Below are 17122 nucleotides of genomic sequence, written 5' to 3'. Positions count from 1 at the left end.
TTAACACTCTAGAGGCCACATTTATGACCCTATCTTCATGAAACCTAGTAAGAATGTTTATCTTGATGCTTCGTAGGCCAAGTTCGAACTGGGTCATTTTGGGTCAAAAACTAGGTCACCAGCTCAAATCAAAGGAAAAGCTTGTTAACACTCTAGAGGCCACATTTTTGACCATATCTTCGTGAAACTTGGTCAGAATGTTTATCTTGATGATTCCAAGGACAAGTTTAACAGGTGAGCGATATAGGGTCATTATGACCCTCTTGTTAAAACAAATTACATTTTTAGTATATATACAAAAAAATCGTGAAGGTGTCTCATGGACTTGTTCTGTTTGGTATGATTCAAGTATGTGAAATAGAGGGGGAGAGATGTGTTCAGTATCTCTTTTTATCATTTTTTGTTATAAAAATGTTTCCATTTATGATATTTTTTTGCGAACTTCTTTCGTTTAGCGCAAAATCTTTGATAGAACAGTTTGCACATTTTGCTTTTTTTTCTGCTGTGTTTGAGTTTTGATGCATTGAAAAGTTGTCTTTTTTTTATCTTTTTCTTAACCTTCTGCTGTTCTTAAAAATGATTCATTTTAAAAAACAATACTATTTTAAAAGATTATGTTTTAATATAATATATGATGATTCAAACTTTACCATAATGTTTATTTATATACTTGAATTGTATAATGATGAATTGTTATATATATATATGCTTATTATGTAATTCACAACTAAATTAAATCCATGTTATTCACATAACATGTTAACATATTACTATGTATGTATTTGACCTTGAAATAATCTACTGCTTGTGCTGAATGCTGCTAGCTGCATATGTACCTTCTCCTCACCTCTAACCCCAATTCCTATCACACTCATCTTACAATTCATTAAAATGTTATTTTTAGTTATAAAACTTAATAATCAATTTAAGCTTTTTCATTCCTTTAGCCAAGCTGCATGATTGGCTACAAAGCTATATAGCTACCTTGCTGTAGAATTAGTCAAACTATGTGATTGGCTCCCAAGCTAGAATGCCTCAATGTAGTCTGAGTCAAGCAATTTGATTGGCTGCATAACTATACATTTAGTCCTGCAATATTATTGGCTGACATAATGCATTTTAGGGCTATAGTATAACTTAAAATTAGTTTGCTAAATGAATTCAAGAAATTATTGTAAGAATACAGCTCATTAATTTTGTTCTTGAAATAACCACATTTATTGCTAATGACAAAAAATACTTGCATTTATAACTCAATTACACAGACACTTGCAAACACAATACAAAAGATTTATCTTCATTTGCATAAAATTGCTTTGATAATGAAATAATATCATATTTTGCAGTTAGCTATTTCAAAATTTTATATTTTTAGCTCACCTGAGCAATGCTCAGGTGAGTTTTTCTGATCGCTCGATGTCCGGCGTCCGTCGTCCGTCGTCTGTCGTCTGTCGTCTGTCGTCCGTCGTCTGTCAACATTTAGCTTGTGTATGCGATAGAGGCTGTATTTTTCAATTAATCTTCATGAATATTGGTCAGAATGATAACCTTGATGAAATCTAGGCCGAGTTCGAAAATGGGTCATTTCGGGTCAAAAACTAGGTCACTAGGTCAAATCAAAGAAAAACCTTGTGTATGCGATAGAGGCTGTATTTTTCATTTAATCTTCATGAATATTGGTCAGAATGATAACCTTGATGAAATTTAGGCCGAGTTCGAAAATGGGTCATCTCGGGTCAAAAACTAGGTCACTAGGTCAAAACAAAGAAAAACCTTGTGTATGCGATAGAGGCTGTATTTTTCATTTAATCTTCATGAATATTGGTCAGAATGATAACTTTGATGAAATCTAGGCCGAGTTCGAAAATGGGTCATCTCGGGTCAAAAACTAGGTCACTAGGTCAAATCAAAGAAAAACTTTGTGTATGCGATAGAGGCGGTATTTTTCAATTAATCTTCATGAATATTGGTCAGAATGATAACCTTGATGAAATCTAAGCCGAGTTCGAACATGGGTCATCTCGGGTCAAAAACTAGGTCACTAGGTCAACTCAAAGAAAAACCTTGTGTATGCGATAGAGGCTGTATTTTTCAATTCTTCTTAATGAATATTGGTCAGAATGATAACCTTGATGAAATCTAGGCCGAGTTCGAAAATGGGTCATCTCGGGTCAAAAACTAGGTCACTAGGTCAAATCAAAGAAAAACCTTGTGTATGCGATAGAGGCTGTATTTTTCAATTGATCTTCATGAATTTTGGTCAGAATGATTGCCTTGATGAAATAAAGGCCGAGTTCGAAAATGGGTCATCTCGGGTCAAAAACTAGGTCACTAGGTCAAATCAAAGAAAAACCTTGTGTATGCAATAGAGGCGGTATTTTTCAATTGATCTTCATGAATTTTGGTCAGAATGATATCCTTGATGAAATCTAGGCCGAGTTCGAATATGGGTCATCTGGGGTCAAAAACTAGGTCACTAGGTCATATCACGTAAAAACCTTGTGTATGCGATAGAGGCTGTATTTTTCAATTGATCTTCATGAATTTTGGTCAGAATGATTACCTTGATGAATTTAGACCAAGTTCGAAAATGGGTCGACTGGGGTCAAAAACTAGGTCACTAGGTCAAATCAAAGAAAAACCTTGTGTATGCAATAGAGGCTGTATTTTTCAACTGATCTTCATGAAATTTAGCCAGAATGATTACCTTGATAAAATCTAGGCCGAGTTCGAAAATGGGTCATCTGGGGTCAAAAACTAGGTCACTAGGTCAAATCGAAGAAAAACATTGTGTATGCAATAGAGGATGTATTTTTCAATTGATCTTCATGAAATTTGGTCAGAGTGATTGCCTTGATGAAATCTAGGTCGATTTTGAATATGGGTTATCTGAGGTCAAAAACTAGGTCACTAGGTCAAATTAAAGAAAAATCTTGTGTATGCGATAGAGACTGTTTTTTTCAATTGATTTTTATGAAATTTGATCAGGTTGATTGCCTTAATGAAATCTAGGTCGAATTTGAATATGGGTCATCTGAGGTCAAAAACTAGGTCGCTTGGTCAAATCAAAGAAAAAACTTCTGTATGTGATAGAGGCTGTATTTTTCAGTTGATCTTCATGAATTTTGGTCAGAATGATTGCCTTGATAAAATCTAGGTCGAGTTTAAACATGGGTCATCTAGGGTCAAAAACTAGGTCATATCTAAGAAAATGCTTGTTTTATCGCAAGAGACCAATTTTTTGGTCCAATCTTAATGAAAATTGGTCAGAATATTTGTTTCCATGAAATCACTAGGTCAAACCTGTTTTACACTGTTATGGAGTGTATCTTAGGTGAGCGACCTAGGGCCATCTTGGCCCTCTTGTTAATCTTGTATTCTTTTATTGTCAGTTATTATCAAAATGCTAATTACATAATATACATTTTATGCTATCAACTGTATAAAAAAATCTTTTTTTGCAAACTTTCTATTTATCGTATATTTATTCATACTTTTATTGATTGCAGTCAAAGAGAAATTCAATATGATAAATTGTTGGTGAGAACAACCTGGCATTGGTTTCATTTTAAATTCATAATTTTTTCTGCTGCATTTATTATTTTATATGGTGGCTGAATTTTTATGAAAATGGTTTAGAAATTTTATTACTGTAGACGCATTTTGACAAAATATTTTTATGCTGGTGTCAAAAATGCAGAGAGGCATTAAAGTGTTTGAACTGTCTGTCTTTCCATCATTCCGTCCATTGGGCAGTCACAATTCCTTGTGTAGTCGATTCCTCCTACAGTTTTCATCCAATTCAAATGAAACTTGGTATAATTCATCAGCACAAAGTAGACATGCAAATCTTTCTTGGACTTTTATGTCTGATTATCAGTTTTTTTTAGATTTGCTCCTTTTTCGAAGTTAACCATATTAAAATCACATTTGTACATTGTGTACATTAAAAATTGCCTAGGGGTAAAAAAAAAATTGTTTGTTTCCGGTATCCCGACCTACCTTAAATTTTTGGCCCAACCCTAAATGTTTTTATGGCCTTGGAGAATATTTTTTTCAACTTTTTAACAAAAAGATGCAAAACTGCACTTTTTATGCTTTAAACATGGCCAATGATGTTAGAAATCAACTTACTGATGCTCTAAATGCATAACCCCCTTATTTGTAATCATTTTTTGACAAAAAAATAATTTCCGAAAAGTCTCCCTTAATAAAAAAAATTTCCAAAAAATTTCCAAAAAAAAAAAAATTTTCCGACCTACCTACCCTAATTTTTTTTAGCATGTTACCGGAAACAAAGAATTTTTTTTTTTGGCCCTACAGTTTCCATTCAGTTCAAATCGATTTTCATGAACATGAAGTAGATATGTGCATGTAATCAGCACATTCATGTCCTGTTATTATTTTACGCCCCATTTTGGATGTGACTATACACAACTACTCCTGTATGTTGTGTACTCATCGTCTCTTACAGTCCCTATCTAATTCAGTTGAAACTGGATATAATATTATGTCACAGGCCTTTTTTTCATCAATTTGGGAATGCCACCGATACCGGTGGAATTGGGAAAATGCTCTCTGAAATTGTATTAATTGGGACAACTTGCAAATTACCAAAAATCTACATAAATGTGTTTTTGTGTAAAATATTAATGAATTGCATTTCAGTAATTGTTCAACAGTATTATAATTTACCTAAATGTACATACAAATTAGCAAAACTGTCTTTAAAACAGCAAAAACCCTAAAAGATATAATCATTTGGGAATTTTAAATTCAACTTCGGGAAAAAAACATACTTTCTTGAATTGGGATTAGCTCCTTTTACCGGAGGTAGATTTATAGGAGAAAAAAGCCCTGTGTCATCAACATGAAGTGGACATGAACATATTGTTGGGACTTCCATATCCAGTTATTTTTGAGTTATGCCCCTTTTTTCTACTTCACCATATGACAGTTATATGTATACCTTGTGTATTTAATTGTTACAGTTTCCATCCAGTTCAAATGGGACTTTGATCAATCATCAGCATGAAATATACATGCACATTTTGTCAGGAGGTTCATACCAGAATTGTTTTTTGAGTTTGCATATTTTTTTATGCCCCCGAAGGGAGGCATATAGTTTTTGAACCGTCTGTCGGTCTGTCGGTCCATCAGTCTGTCGGTCTGTCTGTCCGCAATTTTCATGTCCGGTCCATATCTTTGTCATCGATGGATGGATTTTCAAATAACTTGGCATGAGTGTGTACCACAGTAAGATGACGTGTCGCGCGCAAGACCCAGGTCCGTAGCTCAAAGGTCAAGGTCACACTTAGACATTAAAGGATAGTGCATTGATGGGCGTGTCCGGTCCATATCTTTGTCATCGATGGATGGATTTTCAAATAACTTGGCATGAATGTGTACCACAGTAAGACGACATGTCGCGCGCAAGACCCAGGTCCATAGCTCAAAGCGCAAGGTCACACTTAGACGTTAAAGGATAGTGCATTGATGGGCGTGTCCGGTCCATATCTTTGTCATCGATGGATGGATTTTCAAATAACTTGGCATGAATGTGTACCACAGTTAGACGACGTGTCGCGCGCAAGACCCAGGTCCGTAGCTCAAAGGTCAAGGTCACACTTAGACGTTAAAGGTCATTTTTCATGATAGTGCATTGATAGGCGTGTCCGGTCCATATCTTTGTCATTCATGGCATGGATTTTAAAATAATCTACGCATGAATGTGTGACCACAGTAAGACGACGTGTTGCGCGCAAGACCCAGTTCCGTAGGTCAAAGGTCCTAAACTCTAACATCGGCCATAACTATATATTCATTCAAGTGCCATCGGGGGCATGTGTCATCCTATGGAGACAGCTCTTGTTTACTTCATGCATTATGTTATCAAGTATTTTCAGGGGTCATGTAATGTTGACATCATTCTTGTTTATTTCTGGTATCTGACCATTTTGATTTAGAACTTTTACCTACTAATGAAATGAAGTAGTATATAGAAAATGTAGAATTAAAGAGGTACTCAGTTATTAACAAAATATTAATATATTTAAGAAAAAAATATTACTTGTTTAAAAAAAAAATCTTGTATTCTGGTGTTCATGACATTGTTGCATTGATAACAAGTGCATTGTATATATAAAAATAGTTTCGGCAAAATAATGATGATTTTTTTTTTATTAACATACGTATATAGTGTTGAATAAAATTCTATAAACACAATAGCAACATCCTTTTTTCTAAGTAACTAAAATTTTGAACATTTATCTAAACAAGACAAAATGTTGTCATGTAACACCAGAATCTCGTATTTTGCTTTAAAGACTGACAAATCTGAAATGTTTAAATTGACAAATATTTATGAAAAAGAACTTTTGTGATCACAATGTTTCCAGACGAAGGAACAGAATTGATATTCTATTATCATTGGCTAAAAGCAATTAGTGCAATGTTGCATGTTATGTTCAACATTCAACTTGAATGCACAAACTTTGATTTTCTGAATAAGAAAAGAAAGCTTTTACTGTATAAATATTGATTGGATTGAAAAAAAGAGTGTGAGAAAAATAATCACATTTTGTTATATAAAAGATTAACAATTGGCATAAAAATAAATTTAAAAAATGACAATGTTGTAACAAACATAGCTACCTAAATTATCTTTCATTTGGTTTCTAATATGGAAACTTGTGATCAGACACATTTTAAAGTACAATTTGACACGTAGCTTGTGTACAGCACTGGATTAGGCACTGTGTAGACAATAGGATACCTAGAATTTGTCTCACATTCATTATAGACATTGACGTAAAGACCTAATTATATGCATGTAAACAATTCTTCACTGTATAAAACAGCTTCAAAACATTACATAACTTTGTATCTGCTATTCTCACCAAAATTATTATATATGTTATATATTAAGTAACATGCATGAATGATTTAGCTTTAATATCAAAATATAAAAATAATTCACGTTATTTGCTTATGATCATGTTTCTAATTGATCTTTTTAAATTTGTCTTTATAATTTGACAACTTTATTCGAAACCATTTTGCTTAGAACTCAACTGAGGCATTCTCCGGCACAATACTGTAAAAGCAGAAATTTTTGCAAGGGTTCAATTTTCGCTACATTCGCGAGGCTCTACATCTCGTGAAAAGTATTCCTCGCGTAAAAATTCACCACAAGTATAATTCAAATTCCAGTAGGGTACCAATTTTACAATTTTGCGAATATTAAACCTAGCAAACATGCGCAGAATTTCAAATTCGCGAAATTTTTACCCAGCTAAAATATATGCTTTTACAGTATGTAGTGATAATTAGTTATAAAAAAAATCAAAATATTCAAAAGATTCACAGGATAATTCTAGGAAAAGTTATGAATATTTTGGAGATTACATTAATCGCCAATTTAAGTATCTTAATGGTTAGGTTGATATTTGAAATTTTGAAATTTAAAAATCAAAATCATAGAAAGAACGAGTTGTTTTACATGAAGGTTGAACAACATATAAGGCGTGTATATTATTCTTAAAACCAATTGTCTGTTAACTGACATATGCCTTGAATTCTGGAAGGAAAAACACATGAAGGGGTCACACTTATAACCAGTTTCGAGCCTTTAAAAGCTGACCAAATTTCAGGAAACTGTTACTTATCTTCATTTTGATACTTTTGCTTACAAATGGCATCCCTTTTTAAAGGGGGACAATTTCTTAAGAATATTTTTAGTACAGAACAGTACTGGACCATATAATAAAACGTGTATTGGACAGGTAGATTATTGGTAAAGACTTTTGTTTACCAACAATTTTGAGAAGTCCATTTTATGATTTATTTTCTCTTTTTTTTTATAGATGAATCATATCTATGCCATGAAAGTCGTTATGGTCATTTGATTACAATATTTGTTCCCTAACATTTAATTTCAAATAGTGATCCGTCAAAAATTGCATAATTATGGAAAAGAAATAGAAAAAATAATTAAATCAATGAAATATTTACTTATTTTTCAAGTTTAGGGCTCAAACATGATTACAAATTTATAAGACTACACTTTTGAACTGTCTGGAATGGAGACGCCTTCCTTGAATTTCTTTCTGGGGGCTAAAGCATATTTCAATAAAATGACAATTCTTTAGTAGCATGTTAATGAACATGTTTATTTGATGTTCAATTTTCATATAAAAACAGCTTTTTTTTCTGTTGTTTGGTGATATACTGCGAAATCTTAAAAACCTCTATTATTAAGATCTTTCAATTAATTATACTTGTCAAAGCTAAATAATTAGGTCATAGACAAAACACAATAAAGGCTTTTTAATGAGGAATTTCTAGAAGAAGGCTGAAAAACACACAACTGAAATGCTAAAAACTCAATACTTGACATTAATTATTCAGTGTTTGTTTGCACATTATAATTAGAATTCGAATGGAGCTTTTAAGATGATTACATGCTAATTGGTTCTGTTATTTATACTGGTAAAGTAGAGCAGGTACTTCGAGCAGGCATTCGGAGCTTTCACGTAGAAATTGCTGATTCCACAAAGAAACTAGAAAGATTTGTAAAAGAGCTTTCACATTTTCTGCATGCCAAGCTTATGTCAGTTTTGTCAGAAAGAAAGAGACAAAAAGTTGTCACAGCATTTTCATTTTTTCACATTTTTTGTCATGACTTAAAAAATTTTCAGATAAATACATTCATGTACCAGTACCTTGAAAGAATTATGAGCCTGTAAAGGATGGACACCTTGATTTGAATTTCTATTTAAACCTTGTTATTGTTTGCTAATTTCACCATAGTTTAACATTACACCCAAATTAACCATGTTTTGATAATTATACCCAGAAACATGCAAGTTAAAGAGATCACAAATTTAGACTTCACCATCTAATCAACATGTAATATCACAAAAATATATTTATCTAACCACCTGATTGGTTAATTCAAAAATATACTAGATCCTGATTGGTTAATGCAAACCAATTTGATCAGCATTTGGTATCCTCATTGTTTACACAGGTGATGAAAGCCTCCAGAATTCCAAACGTAGCAACTTGTCAAATGGTGCTGACTTGAATACACATTATGCAACACTTCCACAAATCACGCCACGCAATATTAACTCCCCTGAAAAACAGACAAGACCAGTTGTGTACAAGACTTCTGCCACTCCACGTGAACAGTCTACTCGAGAACCAACTGGTCAAATTGTGCAACAAAACAAACAATACCTTTCAGTGGACTGGGACTCAAGTGATAAACAAAACAGTTATTTTTCTGATAACCAGTCTAACAATCAAAATAGTGAATATTCAGATAATCAGTCTAACACTAATGTAGGTCAGTCTCAGGAACATCTTAGAGTTAGTCACCCACATTCTGATTCTGCCCCCAATCTAGATCCCCCTCAGCACCATCTGGCTAGCTCACCCCGGCGGCAGCAGCAGCCTGGCCCCCAGGAGGCATACCTCCAGCCGCTTAGTGCCACACCCCCTCACAATGACAGTGAGAATGATAAGAACAGTAAACGTCATCATGGTAACCATGGTAACCAACATAAACATGATGAAGACTCCGGTATTGCAGGGTTTACACCAGATACATACAGGGAAAATGAACCACTGGATCGGTGAGTAAAAATTTCCTTTCTTTTCTTTACAAAGCTCAGCTGAGCTAAGCTCAGACTGAGCCATTTAGTTGGTTGTGATGTCTGGTTCCAAGTTGAAATCTGTCCTTACCAGAGTACTTTGAATGACAGCTAGTAAAATTTAGAAAGAGTCCTAAATTCAATTTTGAAATAGTATTGCCATATCTGGAATGAAACACGCAACAATTAATAATCCCTGTTATTTCTATAATGCATTAAAGGCAGGTATAGATATATGATTTTGTCACTTTTGTCTATAACTTGACTAGAACTTGATATCAGTCAGTTAAGCTGCATATCTAGCTTGGCAGGGAAGCCACACAATGCTTCTGTGACCATCTGACCAGATTAAATGTCACTCGTCCCAAAACTCTAATTTGTGTGTTTCTGGCACAGAGCAAGTTATTGAAGTTAATACAGGTTATAAAATCATGGGTAACTTGATACTAAGGTTAATTAACCAGTTTCTATCTCTAATATTCTGTTGAAAAATCCACCCTCTTAACTCCCCCACCCCCTTAACTCCACCCACCCCCTCCTCAATATGTGTACATTTGCAAATCCGCACAAGCAATACAGTATCCTGTACCCTTCTATATAAATGAAACAGTATGGGGAGAAATTTGCTGTTATTAAAAGCAATCTCGATCGACATTTCAGACACATTTTCCTGTTAACAGTCTTTATAAAATGTACTGTTACTCAGGTGAGCGATATAAGAATACTGTTCTTCTTGCCTGAATCCATTTAATCCTGTCTTTCAATAAGAGCATTTGAAAAATGTTACAGCATTGATGGATTATTTTTTTTAGTTTGATCATGTTTGAAGGTCATAGCTTTTTCACTTCTTAATGGTTTCTTAAACATTTATAATGTACCTTTTCAAATGAATTATCCTTTGGTGAGCTTTAAAATTTTCACAGCTGGGTATAATGCATTCTGGGGCACAAATCCAATCTATATGTATCACATTGGATTATATGAAAAATTTCAAAAACATTAAAACATCAGGTGGTAAAATTTTTCAAATGCTCTTTCCAATATATCTTCTACTTCTTGCATGGGATGCACATGTTTTTGTTGAGAATTTTGTTGTGACATGTTTGAATGTGAGAAAATACAATTTTTTTATGTTTTGGACTTTTGCATGTTGTGGTTTGCATGACTGCATGTATTACGCATTGTAACATTTCATGACAGTATAAATTATTCACACACATGCAACCAGCATTTTCCTACCTTAATAAGGCTTTTGAGGACAAACCTATTTCAGTTTGTAAATTGTGGTATAAATTTGTCTCAAGTTACTCAAGTATTGAATTTATTCTGGGAGAATTTTGTGTTGTACTTTATAACTTGTAGATAATTGGGTAAGTACAGGTTACATGGAGCCACACAGAAGTGTAACTGAATCACAAGTATTCTGTGTAACTGAAATGCAACTAAAGTTGTACTGTAACACTCATGTCACGCACATAACTTTTCACCTTGGTATTGTAAATAATGCAAGTTTTGTAAAATTTTGTTTCATTTTGAAAACATGTGCATCCCAGCAGGATTATTATGGTTTTCTAAAACCTGTCTGAAATACATCTTTCCATTGATTTTAAAATATTTTAGAAGTGTTTTTACTATGATGTATAAATTTGCATTATTATTTTGTTTCCCTACTTTCATGATTTACAACCTTTTTCATTAATGCCCCAACAGTTTATGCACACTTTCATATTGTTACTTAGCATACACAACATAGATTGACATAACAGTCAAATTTGAAATTCTGATCCCTTAGCTTTATTTTTCCAAATACCTTTCACTTTCATAAAGACTTTTCTAAAATCTCAAAAAAAAAAATCAGTTTCTGTTACAATTAATAAGATCTAAAATTATGTACAAAAAATATACACACTATAATTGTATGCATTTTAAATGCATGCTGTGAAATGGATGACTAAAAATAATTTCAAAAGTTAGAAGTAAGTTCAAGTAACTATAAAAAAATAAGAAAATGAAAGCTTTGAAACAAATAACTGCTAATGAGAAAAATACAGGTAAGTGGTGCCACACAATGCTTAGTGTTTGTAATGACCATTTAACCAAAGTGATCATGGAAAACCAGTTATTGCAATTTGCAAAGCATTGAGAGGTCCAGTTTTAGTTTCAAAGGAAAGGCAAAATGCTCTTTGTGATGGTTTCACAGAAAGCGGTATGTCCATCTCTGATTTGTTAGGGGATGTTATTAGTTACTTACAAGTGAAGGAGAAAAGTGGTGCTTACATTATTTGAGCCACGTCATGAGAAAACCAACATAGTGCATTTGCGACCAGTATGGATCCAGACTGTTCCCTTTCAAAGCCTTTTGCAGTTAGAGAAACCGTTAGAAAACAGCATGGATCCTGACCAGACTGCCCGGATGTGCAGGCTTGTCTGGATCCATGCTGGTTGCAAATGCACTATGTTAGTTTTGTCGTGGTGCGGCTCATTTAATATTCTCAATGTCAGTTTGACCAAAGACAAAACATCCATGATAGAGCCCATCCAGTTATCACAATAAGGTAGAGCAATGAGTGGCCACAAATTTAGCTAACAGGCAAAGAGAATATTCTTTGTAATAGCTTGGTAGAAAGTAGTATGTTAGTAAACATTAATATTGTCCCCCATCTGTGATTCATGTGAGGAAGTTGTCCGTTGTATGTAGAGAACAATCTGTATTGGTGCAGACTCCGGCAACACTGAATAGGGTAACTGCTATTACATAATAAAATATTGTTGAACATGATCACTTAAATAACCAACCACAAGCATTGATACTAGTAAGAAACTGCGGGAAATCACTTAAGATTAACTGACCAGTGTTAAATAAGCGATATAATATTAGTGTTAATACCCTAGAAAATAAAATTTGCAATAAATAGCTTTATCACATATTCTTATTTATTTTATTCACCCAACAAATCTTTTCAGTCTGTGGATTATCTGGTAACATAATTAAGCAAGTTTCAAAATAACCTTTATTTCTGGCATTTCCTCTTAATTTTCTTTACTTTCCTCATCTTAGACAACATATACTTGTGAAAACATTTCAATTACCTTTAGACTTATCTGCTATCTATTTTTCAAATAAAATCTGTTTTATAACATGACAATTGGACATGAAATTGCAAATTAGTGGGATTTTAAAAATCCTCTGCAATCAAACTTTTGATATTGCTTTTATTGTCAGTGTTATTTATAGATGTGAGAATTGAATTTTCTTTATTGAAATTTTAGGACTTTAAGCCTGTCCCTCCCACATAATCAAGCTTCTTTGATACTTAAATAACGAAATAGATTTTGTGTTTCTTTGATCGTATGTTTTTACCACTAACATTTGTTTAACAAATCATAAAATTTCTTCTTTTTTTTTAATTCAACTGTACAATGTTGGCAGAAAAGTGGTGGTTACATAAGAAAGTACAATGACTGTAACAAATTCGATTTTTCCCCTATCTTTTTTTCTTCAATTGAACATTTTAATAACATGCATGTTGTTTGAAGTCTGGTTAGAAAATCCGCAAATTTCTTTTAAGAACTGAATTTTATTAGCATTGCATTATTTGTTTAAGAATATGGCACGTTCATTGGCATGTAATAGCATCTTATCCTCTCAAGTAAGAAGTATTAAAAAATTATGCATATAACTACAGGCTAAGTTTGATTAAATATCAAGAAATAAGACAACAGTCTTGAACCAATTTGTCAAGTCATCATTTATTATGTAGGGACACAAAAATCTATTAATTTATTTGAGAAGTATTTTGTTAAATCAAACAGACTTCAAGTTTTAGTAAATTTGACTTTCACTGACAGCTCTCCTTGGCAAATACATATTTTGTCAGGCCAAGTGTCATGCATTTTTCCTTTAAATAAAATTTTAGTACAGATGTAAGAAATGCAGTTTTGTACTGCAGTTCATGACAACTTATAATCCATAATTAGGTTCTCCCATGACTGAGTGGTGAAGGTCATTGACTTCGATTCACTGACCTTCACCAATGATGCCCAGAGGTGCACCTGGGGTCTTCCTCCACCATGGAAATCAGGAAGATTGCCATAGGACCTATAATTGTGCCAATATGATGTTAAACCAACAAGAAAAAAAATTCATGATATTATGCAAAATGTATTAGCAGGTAAGAGGTAACCACACCTAGCATTACAATTTTCCATCAGTGTGAAATCTTCTTGAAAATAATATCAGCACCATTAATATTGTTAGCCTGTAGATCTTGCAGACTGACAAACCATTACCAGTTGTGATATATCGGTAAATTGTTTTATTTGTGCTGAAGCAAGGAAGTAAGTGCAGATAGATATCCCCTTTTTTTGTAAAAAAAATCATCAACAGCAAAATTTTGGTGTCCCAAATATTCGGGTAAAAGTACTTCGCATCTATTGACTTTGACACTGCTTTTGATTCTTTTGCATGGTATAGACGGAAAAATGAAACTGATGAACGAGTAATAGTTCCATCACCAGAAGCCAATGAGTCAGATCGTCTCGATAGATCCCAAAATGAGAATGATACATCTGATTGGGAGCGAAGGAGAAAGGAGGAGCAAGATAGACAGAAGAGGGAGGAGGAAGAAAGGAGGAGGAGAGAAGAAGAAGAAAATAGGAGGGATGAACAAGATAGAGAAGATAGGGCAGAACAATCAAGACTCATGAGAACCAACTCTGACCAGGTAAATTTGAGCATAGGTTTAAAAATTTCAAGGTGGGCTAGATTCGTACTACATAGGGTTATCATGATAATATGATGGGTACACTGAAATGCACTGTGATCAGAATTTTTGAAATGTCCAACCAGTGTACAAAACTGATGCTCAGGCGCAACTAGCCTGACTAAAGCAAGTGTAAATCTGGTGGAATCAGGGTACCGAATCCAGTCCACCTTAGTAACTTTGATACCAGACACATCACAGAAATTTACAGGTAGACACTGAACTTACCTCAGTATCTGCACTGTCAGAAATTGATAGACATTCAAAACATCAAACAGTTGTTTGACTACATCTCTATCAGTGTTATTCATGTACTTATATAAACTGTAAAATCGTTTTCATGGTACAGTCAGGCTCAGTGGTCTCGGTAGGTAGAACACAAGACTCGTACAAACTGATGGATCGTGAGCTGGATCTATGGGCAAGGCGGACATTTTCAGTGAAGATTTTACAGATTCTGTCTATGGTGTCTGTTGTTCAATACAAACAAATCAATCGAATAAAAAGCGTTCCAAAGTGGTTTTAAACTTGACATTCATCTACTGTCCATATATTTTAGTAACATAAAGTAAAGAGAGTTAATGGCAGAATCTTTATTTTCATTTGATGGGCGTTATGACATACTGACATATCATTTATTTGATTGTACTAATGCTTAGAGCACCCATTACATAGAATCCTTTCATAAAAAAGCACTTTATATATTAGAATTGTCTTCAAATTTAAAAAATGTGACTTTAGGCAATTTATGCTTGAAGAATCATTAGTATTTAGATTGATTGATCTTTTTTTTTCAGATTGTTTAATATCAAATATGTAAAAAATATGTACTTTAATTGAAGCCAACTGAATGATAAGCACTACTTTTATTTCATTATAATATAATTCTGGTAGTGGCTTAACAAGACGTTTGTACTAGTTAACATCATTTAGAGGCAAAAAGCCAAAGAAACGATCTATATTTGAAGTGATCGAAATCATCTAACGAGACCCGATAAGATCCGAGAGCATTTAGTTACTTTAAACTGGAAAATTTTTGCTTCACTTTATTTTGCGGTGGAATTAGATGGTCAAAAGTCAAACATGTGTTCTTAAGAATTTATTCCTTATAAGTGGTTACATGTTAGGTGATATTGCTGGTTACAACATTTTTTAGTTGGCGAGTTGAGCTATTTGCAAAAATTAATGAAAAAAAAGATTATCGGGGAATATGATTCTATTAACAATACCAATAAAACAGTATTCTGTTTACATACACCAAATACAAGAGGGAAAGGGCAATCAATTATAGACCTATAAGTGTTTTTAATACTTGAAACTTTTCACAAAATTCTATTTCTTGTCGTCTTTTACTGTACGATGACACGGAATATTTATTGTTTAAAAACAAGTTTAAAACACTTGAAACTAAGCACAAGATCCTTTTTTTTTGTTCTCTTCAATTTTTTGATTGATTGAATGTTGTAAAATTATAAGTGCAACCTAGAGTGAAAATTATTATGTATCACTTTTGATATGTGCTGAAAATATTAGCTGTCAAAATTTTTTAAATCAATTTCAGCAGGGTTTTTACAGTAAGGTCAAAGAATGCCAAAATACTGTATTATTAACCTTTAGTCTGCTGGCGGCAAGTGATTCTGCCTTTCGCCATTCAGTCATTATCTTTTTTGGTAAGAACCCTTTTTAACAGTTAATGGTACTGTCCAAATTGAAAGATGGACAAGTTCATTATAGAAATATAGCAGGGTAATGGTTAATACGTACTACTGTTTGCAGATCAAATTGCCCTTTTGGCTTTTTTTAAATCGATAAGACTTTTACCTTTACATCACAAAAGCAGCGATGCTGAAGCTATTTTTGGATCTCGTCTATACAGGTAACTCCGCCTTTCCGATACGAGTAAAAAATTTTTTACATTGGCTGCATGACCGAGAATTTTACAAGATAAAATCATGAAAATGCTGATTTAAATACTGTTGGAACAGGTGTTTAACCGGAATGTAACAGACACATGTACTAATCTTCATTTAAAATTTAAATGAATCTTGCCACAATGGCACACTACATTTAGGTAGCGTGGATGTGAAAAAAAGACCCCCTATTATACATTACAGGCATTTTTCTGCCTAAATTTCAGTACCTTTTGCTGCAGACTTTTCTTTTAAATATTGATCTTGTGTTTATAGCTTTCACAATAATTATAAAAGGCGACTGACTCATGGTCGAGTTGTTGGATTTGCTCATCATTGATTGAAGGGCATAAGTTCGATTCCCAGAACTGACCATGCCTCTTTAGTTGAAAAAAGTCTGTAATTTCTTACTGAATATGTGAGTCTTCGTCTAACTAATTTGACGTGATCCTAGGAAACAGTTACGAGTTATTTTCTCCACTCGAAAGAAATTTTCATTGCAGGATTTGGGTTTAAATGCTGATTTTGTTGCGAATATGAGATAAATTCAAACAAAATTTACATGTATCAAAAGGGGGGTTCATTCCGCATTAATTTATGTAAAAATTATCATAATTCCCCAAAATAGATTTACTAAATTTCTGGAGCGTTACACATATGTGCAAGCGATAAAACCAATTATTTTACTACCCGAAATTATACACAAGAAACAACTGCAATATTCACAGTTTACTACATGTTTATTTGTACATTTTAGATATGATGACACTCAAATAGGCTATACTGATTA

General features: G+C 33.3%; 1 protein-coding gene across 14 annotated transcripts in view; it reads left to right on the top strand.

The window, feature by feature from the left end:
- Positions 1-17122, top strand: part of LOC123524094 (spermatogenesis-associated protein 1-like) — an 87142-nt gene that overhangs the window by 43590 nt on the left and 26430 nt on the right. For 10 of the 14 annotated variants that reach the window (XM_045302005.2, XM_045302009.2, XM_045302003.2 and 7 more), the window contains 2 exons: positions 9032-9641; positions 14134-14383. In XM_045302005.2, the coding sequence (XP_045157940.1) occupies positions 9032-9641; positions 14134-14383 (860 nt within the window). The remainder of the gene's footprint in view (positions 1-9031; positions 9642-14133; positions 14384-17122) is intronic. The other 4 variants (XM_045302014.2, XM_045302015.2, XM_045302011.2 and 1 more) reach the window with 2 other exon arrangements.

This window comes from Mercenaria mercenaria, chromosome 3, assembly GCF_021730395.1.
Source record: "Mercenaria mercenaria strain notata chromosome 3, MADL_Memer_1, whole genome shotgun sequence".
Classification (NCBI taxonomy): domain Eukaryota; kingdom Metazoa; phylum Mollusca; class Bivalvia; order Venerida; family Veneridae; genus Mercenaria; species Mercenaria mercenaria.
The sequence above is the reverse complement of the archived record's forward strand: the minus strand, read 5'-3'. Positions and strand labels throughout refer to the sequence as shown.